General features: G+C 39.7%; 1 protein-coding gene across 35 annotated transcripts in view; it reads right to left on the bottom strand.

The window, feature by feature from the left end:
• The window catches only part of ADD3 (adducin 3), a 93,894-nt gene that overhangs the window by 6,027 nt on the left and 66,895 nt on the right, over positions 1-20,972 (bottom strand). For 18 of the 35 annotated variants that reach the window (XM_083441651.1, XM_083441638.1, XM_083441653.1 and 15 more), the window contains 11 exons: positions 15,315-15,535; positions 9,707-9,845; positions 8,818-8,969; positions 8,590-8,670; positions 6,652-6,801; positions 5,448-5,591; positions 5,266-5,364; positions 4,703-4,882; positions 3,625-3,882; positions 2,232-2,351; positions 371-460 (listed from right to left, as the gene is read on the bottom strand). In XM_083441651.1, the coding sequence (XP_083297777.1) occupies positions 371-460; positions 2,232-2,351; positions 3,625-3,882; positions 4,703-4,882; positions 5,266-5,364; positions 5,448-5,591; positions 6,652-6,801; positions 8,590-8,670; positions 8,818-8,969; positions 9,707-9,845; positions 15,315-15,509 (1,608 nt within the window). In that variant the 5' untranslated portion in view covers positions 15,510-15,535. Of the gene's footprint in view, positions 1-364; positions 461-2,231; positions 2,352-3,624; positions 3,883-4,702; positions 4,883-5,265; positions 5,365-5,447; positions 5,592-6,651; positions 6,802-8,589; positions 8,671-8,817; positions 8,970-9,706; positions 9,846-15,314; positions 15,536-17,761; positions 17,850-18,649; positions 19,108-20,972 lie in introns of those variants that run through there. The other 17 variants (XM_083441666.1, XM_083441646.1, XM_083441644.1 and 14 more) reach the window with 5 other exon arrangements.

The following is a 20,972-nucleotide window of genomic DNA, read 5'->3' as shown; positions in this document are numbered from 1 at the left end:
GGGAACAATCCTATCTTCAGTGAAAAATCACATAACATAAATTATTGCTTCTCTAAAAACTCTTTACAAATATTTTAAACAGGACTCATGGTTTTAAAACCTGCTTCTACTTTGTATGAAGAGTATTACAAAAGCAAGGAGATAATCATATAAAATGTGGTGTGACTAAATGCTGAACATGCTTTAGATCAGGCTTCCTCAACCTCGGCCCTCCAGATGTTTTTTGGCCTACAACTCCCATAATCCCTAGCTAGCAGGACCAGTGGTCAGGGATGATGGGAATTGTAGTCTCAAAAAATGTGGAGGGCCGAGGTTGAGGAAGCCTGCTTTAGATGTTATATGCTTAACTCAGACAATGGATAACACTTACAGCACTGGGCTTTTTATCCACTACAATTCCAGCAAGCAACTGAGACTGTGGACCTGCAGTTTTTAAGTCATACCGATTTTGCTCCCGAATCTGGAAGGGGGGAAAACAGAAGGGTTTTGAAAAGCCTTTTCACAAACACACTGAAGTATCAGGAATCTCAAACTTCATATGGGTCACAGAAAACAGATACTATAGTTAATCCATTACTTTACTGTTATTTGTTTTCATTCTAGTCAATCTGCTCTAAAATGGTTACAAAGCCATTTTAGAAAATGACAATGTCAAGTGTATTTACATTTTTGCTTCGACATGCATGAAATATTATCTATATCCAAATTGTATGCCGTTATTAACCTGGTGTTTTAGTCTTCCGTTCCACATAGTTAGATTTAGGAATCAAGAGTAGCAAGTTTGATTAAAAAGCAGGGAGTTCTCAGGCAAGCCATATACATTTACAGCGTTGAATTTTCTCTTAGTTGGCAAATTATCAGCCTGCTCTTCTTTTGTTCCAGAATATCTATTATGACCCAGCTTCAACATCAAGCCCCAGCACTGCTGTGAACTGCAATGCTGCTGGTTATGTTGTCAGTAGAGTACGTGTAAATCAAGATAGAACCTCTGTAATTATTCTTTATCTCCTGTTGCACCAAGCTGCAATGACAATACAGCTCCATAGTGCACAGCTAGGGACACAATGAAAGTTAACTGAAACATAGCTTCCCACTTTGACACTCCTCTACCTCAAGTTTGCCAGAGAAAGTTGCATGCCTAGAACAGATAATTCTCTTCTAAGCCAATGTCTGAGTGACACTGCCATACTGATCTTTTCCAAGAAAGAGTGATCTCTTCTGAACTAAGTTGACTTGCTCAGGATAGTGGCAAACTCTTTTGATTACAAGCAGATGTGAAGTAAGAAATTCCCAGAACTTCTGCACGAAACATTTTGTATCTGGCAGGACAATAATTTCCCAGGGTGGAGCTTAAATGAGTTTGAAAATAGAAAAATGAATTGGGGAGTGAAAGCAGCCAGCAGTCTGCATTTACAAAGAGCCTCTTGTCATTATTCCTCATTGCCATTGTTAAATACATTGGCTCACTGGGAAACAAGCAGGCAGAAGAGCGTTAGGTTTCTGGCTACCACAGCAGGCTATTTCTTGTGGAAACAGCTAGCTCTTTCTAAAAACTAAAAAACAAGGAATCTCCAAAATAGTGTAATGTTAAAAATAGCACAGAAGAAAATCCCACCTTAAACATTTTTCTTCTGATCAAAATATGGTTTTTGATGGGTATTTAAAAGCAATTTTTCAGAACCAAACTAAGGACATTTTTAGCAAGTTCCTGTTGCACTTAAAGCTACCTTTAGGCTACCAGTAATATTGTGGGACGCGGATGGCGCTGTTGGTTAAACCACAGAGCCTAGGACTTGCCGATCAGAAGGTTGGCGGTTCAAATCCCCACAATGGGGTGAGCTCTCATTGCTCCGTCCCTGCTCCTGCCAACCTAGCAGTTCGAAAGCACCTCAAAGTGCAAGTAGATAAATAGGCACCGCTCCGGCGGGAAGGTAAACGGCGTTTCCGTGCGCTGCTCTGGTTCGCCAGAAGTGGCTTAGTCATGCTGGCCACATGACCCGGAAGCTGTACACCGGCTGTCTTGGCCAATAAAGCGAGATGAGCGCCGCAACCCCAGAGTCGGTCACGACTGGACCTAATAGTCAGAGGTCCCTTTACCTTTAATATTGTATTATATTTTAGATGTTACTGAACAGTTTTTAATGCTTCTCAAACAAGCAGAGTAAGTTAGGTACTGATTATTTTCAAGAAGCAAATAAGCTTATGTCTTCAAGAAACCTGCCTTGCCTTACCTTATTCCTCTTTTCCAGTACATCACTTGGATTTGTATTCATTGGAACAAACTGGTTTGGATCTTCAATTTTGATTGGAGTTCCTCCACTAAGCTTAGACGAATCTTCAGCTTTTATCCACTTGGAAAGAAAAAGAGAAATAAAGAAGAATGGTATTGGAAGCGAGGATATTGCAATTTAGTAGTTGGTAAAGGCTAGGGGACATTTCAGGACAATGGGGTTTATATTAAATTATCCAAGTGACCTAATAATAATACATTGCCATGCCACTTAGCTTTTCAGTATATCATTTCATAAAGATACCAATATGTGTAATGGTCCTTTAGCTTAAATAGCATTTAGGTATTTTTAATTAAGTACCTGAAAAGGACCGACATTTGAATACTGACGTAGCAAGGATACTTGCTACAGTACTTCCACTGCCAAAAATACTATAATGAAGGACTGAACATCCACTGTATTTCTTAATTACCTGGATAACTATCCCTCCTAACTAGGTATTTTTATCGTTCCTTTCAAGCAGTACTTCTCATAATGAAAATTGCTGATAGAAACTACAAGGCATTGTTGCATTTGTTAAGCCACCACTGGGTGGAGCTGATCTTTTAAAGTTGAATTTATGTTGTGGTCGGATGGCTTGCATAATACTTGTTTTTCATACATGCGCTCTGGAAATTATTCATTTTATTTAATCATTTTATTAAATTTATATCCTGTCTTTCCTCCCAAGGACCCCAGGGTTGGAAACAATGAAAACAACTTTTTTAAAAATCCAATATGGATGCAGACTGGGGAAGGCTTGCTGAAGAAGGCAAGTCTTCAAGCAGGGGCTAAAAACACAGCAGAGACGGCTTCTGTCCAATATTCACAGGGAGGGAATTCCAAAAGGTGTAGGTGCTGTCACACTAAAGGCCTAATTCCTGCATTGTGCAGGATGGCGATCCAGTGATAACGGTTTCTGCAGGAGGCCTTCACCTGCAGAGCACAGGGTTAAGACCATCTTTCATGTATCCTGGTCTCCAGCTATATAGGGCTTTATGCATCAAAACCAGCACCTTGAACTTGGCAGGGAATTGAAGATAATAAAGTACCATATTTGGGACAGTGCACGAGAATACTATTCTTTTTACCACAACACAGAATCATAGAACTGTAAGGGTTCCTCTTTTTGAAGATGGAGACATTTGCCCGTCTGTTTACTGACAGAACTGCTGTCAAAATATGCCATCTGCACTTCCTTGTTTCTCAAAGTAGGCTGGCTCTTTCAAAGTGGTAGCTCATTCATGGAATCCACCATAGAACCGTAACTTCTGTCATACAGGTCACTGTATGGGCCTATTCCCACCCCACCCCTTTTGGTATATTCTGCCCCCATCACTAGGGAGCTGCTTACTGTGGTTTTAGTCCGGGGACTTGTTTCTCCATTCCGGGATTCTTCAGGAACATCTACTTTCAAATATGTATTTGGAGAATTCAACCATCTTGTCTTCTCCCGCTGCTGCTTTTGTGCTAGGAATTTGAGAGGGGAAATTGGAACTGAATCGTCATCAAAGGAAAAGGCAGTCACGGTGGCTGGGATCTCAACATCACTCTTGTGCCTAGGCTTCTCCCTCACAAGAGGCTGTCGATAAGCATAGCCTGTTCTGTAACCCTGTGCAAGAGGGGAAAATTTTTTATACATTGTGCCTGGACAATAAAAACTTTGGCATGAAATTAATCCTAAAACATAATTAATTTTCAGGTGGAAATTTCAACCTCACCCACCCCATCCCAACTCAAACTGTGACAATATATGTTAACAGTTTCAACACCTTGGTATCCTAACACTAAATGCCAAACAATTATTTTAAAAGACTGCAGAACAAGTATGGTATGACAGCACAGTAGCTCCACATCATAGGCCCCACAGAAAGTGAGTAAATCCTTATACAGAGATAGCAGAGACCAATAAATAAAAAGTGGGTAGGAGATCAGAGATTTTCTATTATGGACCAAACCACTGCTTCACTACCTTAGCCAATCAAGTGTGTTCTAGTTCACATATAATGCTAAACAAAACTATGGTTAAGCATGGACACACAAGTGTGTGGATACTCTCTGGAAAACTCATTGCCCACTTAGCTCCTCCTCAGTCCTGCTGCCTCTGGGCTATTCAGAGCTCAACCATGGTTTAGCTTAGTGTTACATCTGAACCCAAGCTCCTGGTCTGTGTCACTCCAGAGAAACCAGAAGCTGTAGCCAAGGTTTGCACTCTGCTTACCTCTTGTGGTTTGTCTGGGAGGAGTTTGTCATGAGCCTGGAGAGAAATTGAACTTGAATGTTGGCTTATAAACCTACTTCATATTGATATTTCTTTTTCAGGTCTCTTATTTACAGGAAAAAAGTGACAGCAGAATTTCTTATGGAACAATCTTATGGGGAGCAACTTGTTCAAAGTACTGAGAACTTGTAGATTAGACAGATGAACGCACCAGGTTGTCCAGCATTCGCATCAGTGCTTCAAACTCCTGTTCGCCAACTTTCCACTTGAACTGAGAGGCCATATTAACTCCTCCTCCTCCAGATGCTACCAGATTGTGTGTGAAAGGTTTATACTTCTGCAAGTCTAGGATAAGAAGATTGTCTACGCCGCCTGCAGCCAGTGCATGTACCTGTGACATAAAGGACTCAGTAATTACAAATTTTTCCAAGTACTATTTGAAGGGTGAATATGTAGCCTTCTTGAATTTTCTGGAAAGAAAATACATGCTAATATTCTTCTTTTCAATATGTTAACATGTACAAACATGATAGCTATCTTGCAAAGTGCATTACCCACTACTAGATACTAGGACAAGGGCTGTGCAACTTCTGTGTACAGCCCACTGTTGGTGTTCCTAGTATATGTTAAACATAGATTTCATTTTCTCTCCTGGATTTCCAGTAAGTAGTTGTTAGTAGCAAGCGTCCTATTAAATCACACACAGACAGTATTTTTAAGAAGCCAGCATTTATGTAGCATTTAAAGTGCTTCACATCTCTCTGTCTCTCTCACCTGTGTTTCACAAGCTATTTGCACATTATAGATGTAGTGGAAAGCTTCCTCTAATGTCTCTCCGAGCGCTACTACTCCATGGTTCCTCAAGACCAGCACCTAAGGAATGGAGACACTTGTGAGTGACAGAAACTGAGCCAGACTAGAAACCTTGAACAAAAACATTAACTAGAGTGGAATACCTTACAGCTTGGTCCAAGAACTTTCTGGAGTTGAAGTCTTTCTTCTGGTTCATCCAGAGATCCTTGATAATTGTAGTATGCAATATCTCCTAGAATGAGAGCCTCCTGAGAGATAGGAAGTATACCACACTTCATGGAAGAAACCTGTTTCAAAGAAATAATGCTTGTAACATGGAACGAACGTGAAAACTCTTTAATTTTTCAAGTGACACTGAAAGCACCTGTTCAATAACTTTAGTTTGCAACTATTTGAAAATCAGGAGAACAAGGATTCCTACCTAGTTGATAACAGACTATCAATAGATTGTGGGGGTTTTATGGATGGATTGCTAGCATATGGATTTTGAAGCAAATGTGGACAAGGCAGATGGTTTCAGAATTAAATAGTTCAAGTAAATGGGGAGTTCTAAAAAAAGACCAAGAGTTGTATCTAGTGGTGTCCCTCTGCTCATGCAAAGCTCTTTCATCCAACAGATGTTTCTGCCAATGAAGTGTGTGTGTGTGTGTGTGTGTGAATGTTGCATATTCATACTCAGCCCATAGGACCGATCATTCTCATCCCAAAACCTGTTCTTGAGGGTCAAAGGATACTTCAGAACAGAATAGAAGGTGGCATAGAAGAGAATGAATCCAAAAAATAGCCTCCATCTCTATTCTGCAGAAAGGAACCTCTTTGGCAGTGAAAAGAAAACACTGGATACTAGTTATGACCATTCCTGGACTAAGATAACTTGCTCTCAGTTGTCAATGCTCTAATCACCTTCTATCTGGACTACTGGGGCTGCCTTTGAAGGCTGTCTGAAAACCGCAGCTAGCGTAGTATTGTATGCATATTGTATACATTTTGATGTATTGTATACATTATAGTTAATAGGAATAAAGCTACTTTGATACGAAAAGCAGACTCAATAATTTGAGAAATAAAAGAGCACAAAGTATAGCACTTCTATACAACTTGTGTTATTCTCAAGATGAATTAATCAAATGGCAACAACAGGCTGTTTTTGTGCCTGTTTAAATTTGTAAGCATCTGAGAAGATGTCAGAAGAGTGCTTGATCCATACCTTGAGGAGCAACAACTTATTAATAGACTTGCTGGAGCTTCAAGGATTCTCAACACAAAACAGTCCTGAGCTTCAGTCAATCCTGTAATGGTGTACTATTGGAACATCTTTATGCCACTTTTAGGAGAGAACAGACTTACAGCTGCTGTTGCTGGAGTGTGTATGTGGATCACACATCGAACATCAGGGCGCATGGAGTAGATGGCTGCATGAGGGCTGAATCCTGAACTGTCAATGCTTAGATTGGTGCTTCCCTGGTCAACCACGTCTCCCAGTATGTTTACTTTTACCTGAAAAGCCAAGTCAGAGAAACACCACTAATTACATTTACTCTCAGTCCTGACTGAGAGTAACCAAGGAACATAGGTTGGCTTTTATAGTTCCTCAGCTTTCAGGAGAAACATGGAGTATAGTGTTAGAATTACTACAAAATTTAAATGAGTGTGATACGGTATTTTTAAAGCCATTTCAGTCGGCTCTATTGTACCTCAGCTCTCAGTTGTCTAACAAACATTAAAGAAAAAAGTACAAACCCTCAGAAGGAGAATAGTGATGCTGTTGTAGTTAGTAAATTACCTTGCTTGCAAATATGGATTTGGCAAGCTCTTAATACTCTATATTATGAAGCAAATACTGTGCCTATTAAAGTAGTTCTTATAGCCGAGATTACTACCAAGCCTTAAGTGTCAAGCACCTGTGCTTCCCTGTCACCTTGCATGCTGCAAACACAGTCTCAGGCTCTTTCCTTCCAGGACACTCCTCTGGACATTTGACATCAAAACAATGGACTTAGGTACCAACTTTCACACTTGGTTTGCTGCCATCACAGCATATAAAATGCCAGATAGGGAATGTAGCCTCCAAGAGACTTCTCTGCTGTTGCAGCCACCAAATAAGTAGGAAGGGAAGCAAACAGCTGCAATGAGGGAAGCAATTAAGATTCCCATCACATTTCTGATTATGTCATTCTCAATGTGATGCATGTTGAATTTCCTAACAGTGGCTTAAGCGAGGAAAAATACAATTTCCCAATAAAACGGATGAAATTGTTCAGTGTGCCAACTCCAAGCTCAAATTGTGGGGCAGGGATGGGTGTGCTACCCTTTTTTCTAAAGGAGACTGTCTCAAATAGGAGTTATTTTGCTTAAGGAAGTATTTCTTTAGGTACAGGTAGGCTTTCTGGGTCACTCCATCCATGTTCTCCCACTATACGCACCTGGATACAAACAGCCAAGTTTCATTTAAGGTACTTAAGAGGCACAGGATCAGGCATAAACGTGAGTGGGAGAGACAACAGAGAACAAGGAGGAGGATCATATGCTAAGAAGCAGCAGATAAATTTCGGCAAAGGAGTGGTTAAAAATGCAAGTGCTTTTTCAGCAGATAGCTGCAGGTGAAAGGGAATAGAAACCTAAATAGAAACCTGAAGATTGACACTTACAATTAAGTAGCTGCGTTTTAGCAACTGAGGGAAAAAATGTAACCTTTGTTTCGGTTGTTTGCTCAAAGAAAAACATTAGGCACATACAGGCATTGACCCACATGCAGGGGCCATGTTCCAGGCCCCTGAGCGCTTAAGTGAAATCATGTAACATGTGAAACCCCCTTTAAAGAGACACTAAATGCCTATTCTCCCTGCTCTCTACCTCTCTGTCCAATCCAGTTGAATCTTTGGGGCTGGATGGAGGATGAACAGTAAAGGGGCTGCTACTGCTGCGCTACCCCCACATCAGCTGTTGGGCGGAGAGGCTAAGCAGCCAAAATAAAGCCCTGCTGGACCTCAGGTCTCTTAGGGGCTTCCTCCACCCTCACTGACTTCCCCTTTGGGCTCTGGGGAAGGTCTGCTTATGAGCCAGGGCTCTGGGGAAGGTCTGCTTTCTATCTATCTATCATCTATCTATCTATCTATCATTTCCTGGCTCCATGTATATATGTGTGAGTAGAACACGCCTAAGTGGGGGGATGCCTGTATGCCCTAAAGGTTCTGAAATATCCTTTTGGGTCAACAGCAAATGAAACAGAACAAAACTCTCAACATAATTAAGTGTATAACATTATTCCCTATGTTAAGTACATACCAAATTGGAGGCAGAAGCTTCAGAAAACGATAGGCCTCTTGGAATGATAAGAATATGATCATGTTCTTTGCTTACTCTTACCTGGAAATTGAGAGGAAAAGATTACTATGATGCTAACAAAACCATATGTTTAATCCTGGGGTAATATGCAATTTATAGGGCTGAAAAGCTCAGATATATCTTCCTATAGCAAAGAAGTAATAGAAATGCTGACTTCAGGGTACTTACTGTGATATATGAATTGGCCAGGTGTGCCCATCCAAACAGATCTGTCAGTCTATACAAACTGGCTAATTTACAACGAGTAAGTTTTTCGCCCTTTACATATGTAGTGGTATCTATCCCAGGAAGGTCATTGATAGGTGTAACCAATCCAGAGCCTAAATTATATTATAAAAAAACCATTAGAACATTCTCTTCAAAGCAACCATATAGTCACATTTTAGAATGAACTGGAAACTGCTAACGTGGTTATTTTCATTACCTTCTCAACAACCTTTAATATTTAAACGACTGAACTTTGCACCTGAGAAATGTTCATTTTCTGACTTTCAAAAGAGAAGGCAGAGTTGGTGACACAGGCAGGTACTTGAAACACCACCTGAAGCTGAATTTCCCAACAAAATGTCACTTTTTTATTTTTCTGCTACCTCAATTAACAATAAAATAAAATAAATAGCTATTAATTTAGCAGTTCTTTTTAAAAAGAAAGCATTATATTTGCCAAATCTAAACTACAGGTTAAAGCAGGGATAGGCAATGTGGTCCTCTAGATGCTGCTAGACTACAACTCCCATCATGCTTGACCACTGCCATTGTGGCTGAAGCTGATAGAAGTGGTAGTTCAATAGCGTCTGGAGGGCAGTACATTGGCTACCTGGGTTATAGGGAGTGGTATTGCTTGTATGCAGCAGAACACTGGATCTTTTTGATATCTCATATATACATGTATATGCGATCACAAACAGAAATCAGTAGAAGCAAAAGTGAATCTATCAGCAGTTTATCAAGATCAGGTTTTCCATAAGGTAATCCAGGAGCAAGGATAGGCATTCTCTATAAAGGTCATTTTAGCTATTAGAAAGAATTATTACGAATTGCACACCCTTTTACTTACTTAGAGGAGATGAAGAAAATCCTGCAAAAGAGCTTGCCATAATGTAGTCAGCAATCTGCTGTAAGGCAAGCAATCCAGTTGGGTTATTGCCTTTCTTCATTTGCTCTTGAATTAGTGATTCCAGGTCTTCCCGAAAAGCCTGTGAAAATATAAGACATATCTGTCAAGAAGAATCAGCAGCTGGTTTGTTCTTTTTACCATCCAACATAGTTACTTATTAAAGAGCAGTTCATTTTTTTAAACTTAAGTTCGAAATATTTTGGAACTGCAATCTCTGTACTGAACTTCAGAACAACTACATCAATTTAGCGTTGCTTTGTATGGATTAACTGCATGCACTTCTGGTTATTTCTGCTCTATTGTATCAGAAGCCAGGAGAAGGGGGAACAGAAGATGCTTAGTAGTTGAAAAAGAAGGGTACTACTCTGTTCCCCATGTAAGTCATGGAGGTTAGCGACAAACAGATCACCTGCTGGCTATGTCAAGCAGCTACTCTAGCTAGACGGTCATGCCTAGAAATAGCCCTGGGTCACACTTTCTCTAGTGCCTGTTGTGGATATTTTTTTAGAGCTAGGAAATGAAAGAAGCATGCATCCATGTGTGTGTGTGTGTGCGCGCACACACACCCACCCACCCCATTCCCCCTTAAGATTTGAACTCAAGCAGAGTGGGAGTTGAAGAAAGATTACTCTGAGTAACATTTTGCTGCCATCTTCTCCCACTAATGCCACTCCCCCACAGGTTTGCTTCTTGCCTTGATGGTCCCACTCCGAAATGCAACACATTTACTTCAAAACTATTTTAACCAGGTATTGGTAACCATTAGTGCAAACCTAACAGCAGCTGATGAAATACTGGGGACATTCCTACCTGAAGCCATTCTTAGAAAGACAACTTTTTCAAACAGGAAGACTCATTGGATGTTTGACCCAACTGAGCTAAATTCCATGGTGCTTGTTGTTGTTGTGTGTGGGGGGGGGGGGATCCAACTCACTATGGTTTTTACTAATTAACATGTTATTTGGTTCCATATTAGAGCATATAGTGTAGAACAGCTGAATGTCTGATTGTCTTTGAAGCTGACTGTGGCAGGACACTCTACAAAGCTTTTTGAGCTGAGCGCTATTGTGTCATAATACATATGCTAGGAGCTGCAATGTAAGGCCAGGAAGTTATTTTTATTCTTTATAATAGTACATAAGAGTTTCTGGAAACAGCAGACATCACCCTAGTCTCTCACTCTAGACTTAACTCAATTACAAAATGCTTTGGGGAAACCAGAACTGACAGCAACCAGGTGATCAGATTTTCCCCAATAAGAAATTTTATACATCAACAACCAAAAAAAGCACCCCAACAGTGGATGAAGCTATATATTAGATATTGTGATACATCTGGATTTAGTTTTTAAAAATTACACAATGTCTCTATAACTGGCTATACTGTATTATTACATAAAACTATGGGGAAACCACAAATAAGGGGTGGTAAGTGGAAAACGCTGAAGGAATTAATGGTTTGGGGTCTTAATTTATCTGCACTGCAATATCATTAAAGCTGCTAGACTATTATAAATGGGGGGAAGGTGAGGTTAGGAACATGGGGTGGGGGGAAGCCCAGTGAATTCTTGCCAATAGTGTACCACTATATTAGCAATACTAGCCTCAAGCTCTGCATGTCTGGAAACTGCTGATAAGCAGCTCCCACTAGCCAATATAAAATTAGAGCTAACTGAAAGTTCTTCACTCACTATTCCATGCAACACACAAACACAAATAGACCTTAACTGACATGAAAAAAGCTAACAGGAACATTAACTACTTACAGATGTAAACCATTTGCCATTTCCTTACCTTACCCCGAAATGTTTTTAATCTGTCTATTCACACATTGACCCAGGCAGAAGTATCTGTCCCGCCCAGGGAAGTCTCTTTCTGCTCTACTACATTTGTGCGTATGATACAGTTATGCAATGATGTGGCTTACTTCTGCTATCTCTGACTCAATAGTTCTATGCAACAGTACCTCAACACACAGCAATCATTCTCTCGGTGCTTCAGAAAGACTTCTCTCGATGGTTCAAATGCCTGTTCTGTATTTGTACCCAGAGCTTTCTGGCATTGTGCACTGCCTAAAGCAGCATCAGTTTCCCCATAATACCAGGTAAACAAAATGCAATGCTATTCACAGCTGCAGAAACGGCATTTGACCTGTCAATTATTGTTAAACAGTGGTCAAGTGTCAGAACAATAAAAGTACATTTTATCTTATAGCATTTTAATACCATTATTGTGAAGCATTAAAATTTATTTGTGTGTGAATATGAATAATAACTGCTAACAGTGTTTGGTGCTGTTTCTATTAATATGAATGGCTCTTTTCTCTGGCTTTTATCTAGAATACTAGGATCAACCATTGGACCAGAATATTCAACAAAATTTGATCAATGTTAAACAATAGTCAACTGACCAGTGTGCTAAGCCTATTACAAAGCAGTGATTCCACTGCCCTGGTCACTCACTGTCGAGTTTTCCAATTATGTGGATTCTGCCCTCAGGAGCTATGCCAGAAGGCCCTGCAACCTTCCAACAGTTTGACTTCACCCTGAAAGGCGCATTCCTTCCAAGACAGACACTAACCAACGAGTACCATTATTATGGACACCTGGTAAAGTAGCCCCTTTGAAATTAGTAGCAAAGATACTACTAAATATACATGTACCGTATTTTTCGCCCCATAGGACGCACCGCCCCATACGACGCACCTAGTTTTTTTTGGGGGGAAATAAAGAAAAAAAAAATTATTTCCCCCCCCCAGGTGCGGGGCTGGAAGAACCAGATCGGGGAACAGCGGGAAGAGCACTCCGCCTCCCCGCTGTCCTCCGAGCTAGTGGGGCTGGCAATGGGGAGAAGCTCCCCATCGCCAGCCTCCAAAGCAGGTCTCCGCAAGAGGTGGGAGAGCTTCGGGGTGCAGGCAGCTCTCCCACGGCTTGCAGACAGCTTCCTGAAGCCTGGAGAGTGAGAGGGGTCAGTGCGCACCGACCCCTCTCGCTCTCCAGGCTTCAGCGAAAGCCTGCATTCGCCCCATAGGACGCACACACATTTCCCCTTCATTTTTTGAGGGGGACAAGTGCGTCCTATACGGCAAAAAATACGGTACTTATTTATACACAACAGTGTAGACAGTACAGTAAGCCCACAATTTGCAGACATTTAACTTGTGTGCTTTATGTGCATGATAATTAAAAATAAATAAATAGATAGATGATAGATAGATGATAGATAGATAGATAGATAGAAAGAAAAGAGGTGGCGTTCTGAGAAACATGAGTTTGGCAATCCCACACACCTTTAAACCCAATGGGTTTTGATGATACACAATTTTGGCTTTAGGTGTGATCCCCTGCATGAGTTGTGGGTCTACTTTACTGTATAATATAAAAACCACAGTTCCTTCTCTTGTTTAAAAGCAGCACAACTATCCTATTAGAGCAAGTTGCTTGCTGTAATGATAGTTTGTGTTTTAGTGAGCATGCCTGAAATACTCCATGAAATAAACTATGTAACACACAAGCTGTATAAACAGCATGTATTTCCTAGTGTAGCATTACAGAACTGAAGCTGACTCAAGATAGGGGCTACCTATTTGTTTGTTTGTATATTTAGCAAGCACCTGACAAATATATGCTATGTCTTACACAGGATTTCTGTTCCACAGTGACAGAACTGGTCATGCCATATGTTTACTGAATTCACAAAGTATAATATTGACTCCAGGCGGACACTGTATATGGATTAACTTAGGGTCAGTTTTGGTCGCATGAAACTATTCTTGAATGATGTTTTTACGGTATTGACAGACATTTCACATAAAGGTAGAAAAAAGCAATACAGAAAAAAACAGAATGTGACAGTTTCACACGAAGGCAACACTTAAAATGGAAAATGTAGAATCACATCTGAAATAGGTGCCCATGTTTTTTCTTTCAGGTAGACAAATTCTACTTTAAAAAAAAAAAAATTAGAATTTTGCTACGACCAATTAAATGTAAGAGTCCTCACTGAATAGCACAATACATTTACTTTAGCTTTGCAGTATCTAATAAAAAGTATTTGACTAAAAAGAAGTAGTGTATACATTTCAGATATAGTCCAAACCATAAAATCCCACTGTAAGTGCCCACTCTTCGCACTGACTCACACATCATCACCTTCCCTTGGACCACTATTCTTCCTTTGAAGGACACATCCTACCAAACACAGCTTCCCAATTAGCCCATATACAAGCAACTTTGTATGTGTTGTCTTCAGTTTATGTTCACTAGGAGCTCTTCTAAGCTGTATACAGCTTTTAAAAATGCCTCTCCAAGCATGCTGAGACCTCAGAATTACAGGTTTGGAGCAGGACGAGTCTGTTACAGAATTATTCCATGGTAGGTTTAAGCCACTAGTTGTTTTATTTGGAACTTGCAATGAGGAACACATAGCAAAGTCACCCTTTTAGAAATTTATTTGGAGCCGTGAAAGCCAGAAACTTACAACTAATAGTTGGTTTGAATAATATAGAAACTGGAGGAAGCAGAACATATGCCTTTCAATTATCATTCAGGCATAAATCCTACACCAATCTTCCATACAGGATTAACTTGTATTACTAGATTTAGATGTTTTCAAACTGAAGTTAAAAGTGGTGCAGACACACCTACACCTATCCTTTAGCTCAGGACAGAAGTTTCATTTTCAAATTGTCCACATAGAGATGCTACCTTAATATTGCAATTCTAAACATATTTACACATAAGCCAGTCACATGGAGTCACACTGTCCATTTAGGATGCAATCTGATGAATATGGGTTTATTGCCTAAACGGATTGTGCGTTGCTTTCTTGTAGACTGGCCCTGTTTCCTTGGCACACAGACTTATGAGCAGACACAGATTATAAAAAGCAAAACTAGCTCTATTCTGGGTTGTTATAGTTTCTGGAGAAACTACAATCTCCTTTGCACTCGTGAAGAAGTTTGACAGTTTTAACTACAATTATGAGATGCACTGAACTCACAAACAAGTGTACGCTAAGCTGGTGTTCTAAAATATTATTTTAATGATATGTAAAATACAGTTTACCTTTTCCAACAAACCAAATCACATGGAGGCATCTTTTAAGTACAGAATTCAAAATAAGAGCGGAATGCCGATCTGCATGTAAATGTCCCAATAGTTTGTATCTGGGCAGTGACTTCCCTTTTCTTCCCTGTGTCTAAGCAGCAATCAAATGCCATGTAGCTGGGAAGCTACTTTTGTGCAGTGTTAATGAAGCATAGCATTAAAAAAAAAGGAGGGGGGGGGTTTGAGAGCCAAACTCCGCATAAAGGGCTGTTTGTTCACACATGAAAACTGTGCAAACAAATACTGTACAAACCACCCATCGATGATTTTCATGAAATGTTACACAGTCCTGAGTTATTCTTTCTCGCTATTATGTAGTCCAAGAGTTTCTCTCCCATGTTCATTATTTTAAAAATGAAGACATAACAATACAAGTCTCTGCAAATGAGGAAACACAGTTTTCTCTTTCCCCCCAACCCCATCCCCCTGAAATATACTCACAGGACTCTGCAGTATCTGGGTGACTCTTTTCCTTTGTTCCATCATGTTGAAGTCTTGCCTGAGGTCAGGAGACATGTTTCTTTCGCGGATGTAGTCAGGGTCATTTTCATTGATGCGGTCAAAATATCTCTCTTTGTGAGGCATGCTGGGGGGTGGAGGGGTTGTGATTACCCCCTGGCTGGTCTCGGCACTCATGCTTCAATCTAGATTATTTTCTTCACCTGGAACAATAAGAAGCCAGGAGAGATTTAATGGCATTTAAGAACAAGCCATCAAATTGACCTTACAAGCATGGACAATTACAGAGAAGACATGGATTTAGAATCCTGTGACATGACAAAGAGCAATCAAGGGTGGGGAAGAGTTGTACAATATGAACATTTTCATGCCTTTTAAAAGGATTATTAGCTTCTGAGTTTTTGTTTTTATTTATTTAATGTGATTTCTTTAGGACATCAATCACTTAAAAGTCAACATCCATATAATCACGTACGATTAATCAAGATTTAAGATTCAGATGAACTTTTTTTTCAGCCTCTGGCCTTTTTTTATATGTTATACTTATTGTCATTGCTTTATTGTTGGTTTTAATTGTATCTTGGGATTTCTGTAAATCTTATATTCATTTTAATCAAACCACTTGGAGGGCATGCCAGATGAAAAATGCTTAAAAAATGAAACAACAATTTAGCACAATCTATTCACTTTCTACTTGCAGTATGGTTGGAATATAAAAGACTTAGGCATACCAAATGTTGATTATTTGGGTTATGAACTTTTTTGGCTGTTTGAAATACCTACTGCAAATTAGCAATCACTGAGAAGGGCCACCTCAGTCAATCTTGTCCTAAGTATCTTTCGCATCTGTTTGGTTCTCAATCTAAAATCTGCATTTCATTGACAATAAGCTTTCTCCCCTCTGGCCTGGCACAAAATTCCCCACAAAATTCCCATAAGTTCTTTATGTATTGCAAAAAACTCTGTAAGGAAGATCTTTGTGCTAGGTAAGCTCAGCACAAACTGAGAAACGACCCTTGTAATTCTTCAAGCACTCTGAATTTAACCACAGAATTTAGGGGAAGACTAGGAGATTGCCTAGTGAGGAAGCAGTGAGGAAGAGTCATACTACTTTTGCCTCTCTATAAAGCAGTGTTTCTCAAACTTGGGACCCCAGCTGTTGTCGAGACTACCAATTCCCATCATCCCTAGATAGCAGGACCAGAGGTCAGAAATAATGGGAGCTGTTGTCCAACAACAGCTAGAGACCCAAGTTTGAGAAACACTGCTCTAAAGCCTAGTGCTAAGTGAAAGACCAACTCCACCACATCACTGTGTTTTTGAGGAGTGGGAAGGAGGGGACTGGTCAGTTGCAATCACAATTAACAGTCGGCTAGTAAATCAAGGCAACATTGGGGGACCATCAATGTACCATATTTTTCTGTCTATAAGATGCCCCCATGTATAAGGGCCATCGAGGGGGTTGGACTCGATGGCCCTTGTGGTCTCTTCCAACTCTATGATTCTATGATTCTATAAGATGCCCCCTATTTTTTGGGACTCCGATTTAAGAAAATGGGGGGGATACTATCCGTGTATAAGATGAGCCCAGATGTTGAACATTATTTTAGAGTAAAAAAACCATAGTCTTATACATGGAAAAGCACAGTAATATGTAATTTCTAATTGCCATGTTGCAAGGTACACACTTGTATAAGAATCATCACTTCTGAGTCAGATGTTAGCTTGGGTTGGTAACACTTTAGTTGCTTCCAGTAGATCTCAACAGACCACCAGGTGGTGTCTAAGTCCTGAAGAGGTCTTAAACTGAAAACAGTTCAGAGGGCCACATGATTAGTTTCCCTGGACTGTAAATAGGTTTCTTAGAACACCTTCATAGGGCAGTTTCCTCCCCAGCTATGTATTTGTGACACAGATATTAAATATGCCCCTCCATGATAAAACTAAAATATAGCTTGAATTTTAAATAACCTATTGAGAAAGTGAGACATGATATTATCAATACTGTTAAAGAGCATTGCTCTGAACAGGAAAATGCGTTTCAAAATTCTTTTAAGTCTTGTTCACACATTTTTTATTTTCAGTTTGTGGCTGAATACCACACTGGATACAGTTCATAATGGCCACCTTGCAGTTTGTACACAAACAAGATCAAAGTGATTTTCTATACAAGAACCTGCCTGTAAAGTATCGTTGCACTCTATGCGCTGCATAGAGGAATTGAAAAAGCGACCACTTTCCAGTGGCCCAATACTATTTCTAACGTAGCCGGATAATACACAGAGCTATCGCCTCTTCCATTGCTGAAAACGGGAAAACTCTGTTTGTATGTGTGGGACTGTTTTACTGGATTGCAGCCAATCTACGGTGGCATAAACTCCCTTGTAAACAAGAGGGTGGACACAAAGGCTTGAATACTAATACTTAACTGCTTTTTCTCTGTTACATAAATAGGCAGTTTTTACATGGTGGTCTTGTCTTCAGGGTTAATACTTTGCCCTCCTGCAGCTGGCTGACCTACAAACATCAATAAATGAATAAACCAATAACTTCAGGGGCTGCCCATCCTGGTAGGAAGTAGAAAACAACCTGGACAGATTTGGACCCATAACCCTTACAACCTGCCTGCTTCTGGTTATTTGACTCCCAATATGGGCAAGTTTCTTTAGAGTACCATATGCCACAGCATATTAGTGGAATGGGAGAAATTAAATATCCCTTAAAGTCCAAAGCATCCAGAAAAACCAGCCTGTGTTTCTGCATGGAGGGGGGTGGGTTTGCCTCTATCTACCCTACCCCAAGCTCTGAACTGAAGTGAAATAATTTTTAAAATGCTTGCTGTTTTGAACACAGTGGCAAGGTAAGTTTTCATCCTTAACAGCATAGCAGTAAAGAACAATATTTTGTGAACAAGAATGATACTCTCCTTTTGACAGTGTATATTCCTTTTACACCCACCCGCCATTTGTGCTTCTTGCTTTGGAATGCAACCTGGTTATGATGAAAGTCACTGGTTACTAAAAGCTCCAGTGAACTTCAGGGACCGGACAAATTGCACAGCATTGAAAAGGGGAGGGGGAATTGGAGGCAGTTAATACAATACGCATACTATTTGCAAAAGCATGATTGGATGCCAAATCATAGCAGGAAGAGATGTTCCACTAATTCTACATTTATATTTTGGATTTGTTACAAATTGATGCTGCTTGAGAAACCAAGGCTACTAGAAACTATAATCTGGAATTTTAAAAGCATGCTTTTCATAATTGAAGAATTACGTTCCTTAACCTTTTAGAATATAGTATTTTAAAACTTACATTCACAATAGTCAACCAAGACTATTGGAATGTTGCCATTTCTTAAACCCCAGACTCACAGCTCCCAGCCCTATTAGTTGTAACTTCATTGCAGAAGAACAACAAAGGCGCTTGTGGCAGCAGGGGACATAAAATTGTGCAAAAAAGAGAGTATCTAACAAAATCAGAGCTTATGCAATATTAATTCTTTTACAGCAGCACATAAACTGAACATTGTCAGTGATAGGTCCTCCCCACCCCCCCTTACATTTTTTCCTTCACCAACTTCGCTCCAGGGTAAAAATTTCCCTTTAAGCTTTGGTGCCTGCTGAGCAAACAAAAGCAGGCAAACATTTCCAACAATCGGGACTGCAGCACATACTGTTACAAAACAGCCATTAATCAGGTGACAAGCTTTCAGGAACTCTGTTCCAGCATCAACCATCAAAGTACTTTGCTCTCTTCCCAACTACTTCATGAAACTGTTCACAGAGACAGGTTAAGCAAAGAAGGGATGTGTCAGCAGGCATGTTTTGTTCTCTGGTAACCTCCTGTTTCCCTCATCTCCAGCTGGCACCCAAATAATAGAGATTCTTGATTTCCTGCATAATGGAACTTGAGTCTTACTATTTATATTTGGCTTCAGCCAACTAATCCCAACAAGAATCAATCGCCTTCCTAGCTCTACTACTACAAAGGTGTTCCATGTTAGCTGCTCTGCAAACACATACAGAACTACTTCATAAATCCTGAAAGCACTTGTTGCCTGATAAAAATAAAGTGGCTATTCAATTCCCTTCAAGTACACTCTACATAGTAGATGGAGGTTTATAAATAAGTCCTTTAAGATGCTATAGAAATGCTGCTGTCCTAAGCACGGTTACTAGGAAGCAGCTCCTTCACTGGAACTTACTACTTATCAAACATGCATATGTAATAGCAAACAAAAATAGTTTATTCTTTTTTACACATGAAAAAGCATGATAGCACACACTGACTTCATACTTTTCACTTAATTAGATTACCTGTGCTAGAAGAGAGATTGGGTAGTGAGACCTTATTGATTCTCCTGGCCCTCTCAAACAACCATTGCTACCATAGATCTGACTATCCTCCTGGACTGGCTAGATTAATTGAAGCAAGGCGATATTATGAGTCTGCTCCTCATTGTATGGCTAGTCCCCAAGGGGAAGTTAGTGTGCCAACCTACAGCACTTATATTATGGGGTCCCAAAGGGTTCCATCTTGCACACAATATAATTTTATTATTTATTTATTTATTAAATTCATATCCTTGCCTCCCTCTCAAAGGAGTTATGGGCAGCAAAGACATCAGTATTTTAACTGTAAATTTTTAAACTGCATTAAGCTGCATTTTAAATAGCTGTAACAATCCTAGGACCTTAAGGTGAAGGGCAGGTAACAAACTGAAATAATAATAATAATAATAATAATAATAATAATAATAATAATAATAGGCAGTTCATAACAAAGGTATGTATGGTCATGTAACAAAGCTACCCTTTCATTCCCCCAACTGAATTATTTCAGAGTTGACACTATTATTGTGCTTGATCCTCTAGCTGGCGTTTTTGGTTATTTGTTCATTTGCATTCTCCTAGAAAAAAACAAACAGATTGAGCAAAATAACAGGAATCCATTTATATATTATTTTACCATTTATTTAAAGAACTTGTACACCAGTCAGAATTCAAAAATATTGTAGTGGTGTACAAAAAAAGAAATAAATACCATTACAATACAAAATTTGAACACTATGAATACATTAAAGCCATCTGTAAAAATAGATGGAACCATATGGGACTGAAGTAAACACTACCTCTTTTTCTGCTGATCTGAACAAAAAATGGCTTTAAACATCAGACATAATTTCACCCCTTTTTAACACCCCCAACAAGGCTAGCACAGACATCCTGGGTGAGAAAATCATGAGGGCAGTGCTATAGATCAGCAAAGAGCTCAAACCTATTTTACAAACAACAACATGGCTATCAATTCTGTGATGTGAGAGGAATATGAGGCATCTGAAGGTCCAAGAATGCTTATTTTGAAGGGGGGGGACGACTGGTTTGAAAAGCTTTTCACAGATGACAGCATTTTTCTGTGCTTGGTCTGAAAGATTTTGCTGCAGTCTTGGAAGTCTAGGTACTGCTGCACTGAAACTGGCAATTTCAATTTTGGTTTTCATGACCTAGCTCATCTTCACTATACTTAATTCAGCTTGGACAAAAGCAAACATCAGCTGAAAAGAAAGAGGGAAAAAATGGACTGGGTCGCCCCCTCCTTAGCAAGTGGGTAAAACCCCATGGTGATTCTGAATGTT

Source organism: Podarcis tiliguerta (genome assembly GCF_965153285.1).
Source record: "Podarcis tiliguerta genome assembly, chromosome: 5".
NCBI lineage: Eukaryota > Metazoa > Chordata > Lepidosauria > Squamata > Lacertidae > Podarcis > Podarcis tiliguerta.
The sequence above is the reverse complement of the archived record's forward strand: the minus strand, read 5'-3'. Positions and strand labels throughout refer to the sequence as shown.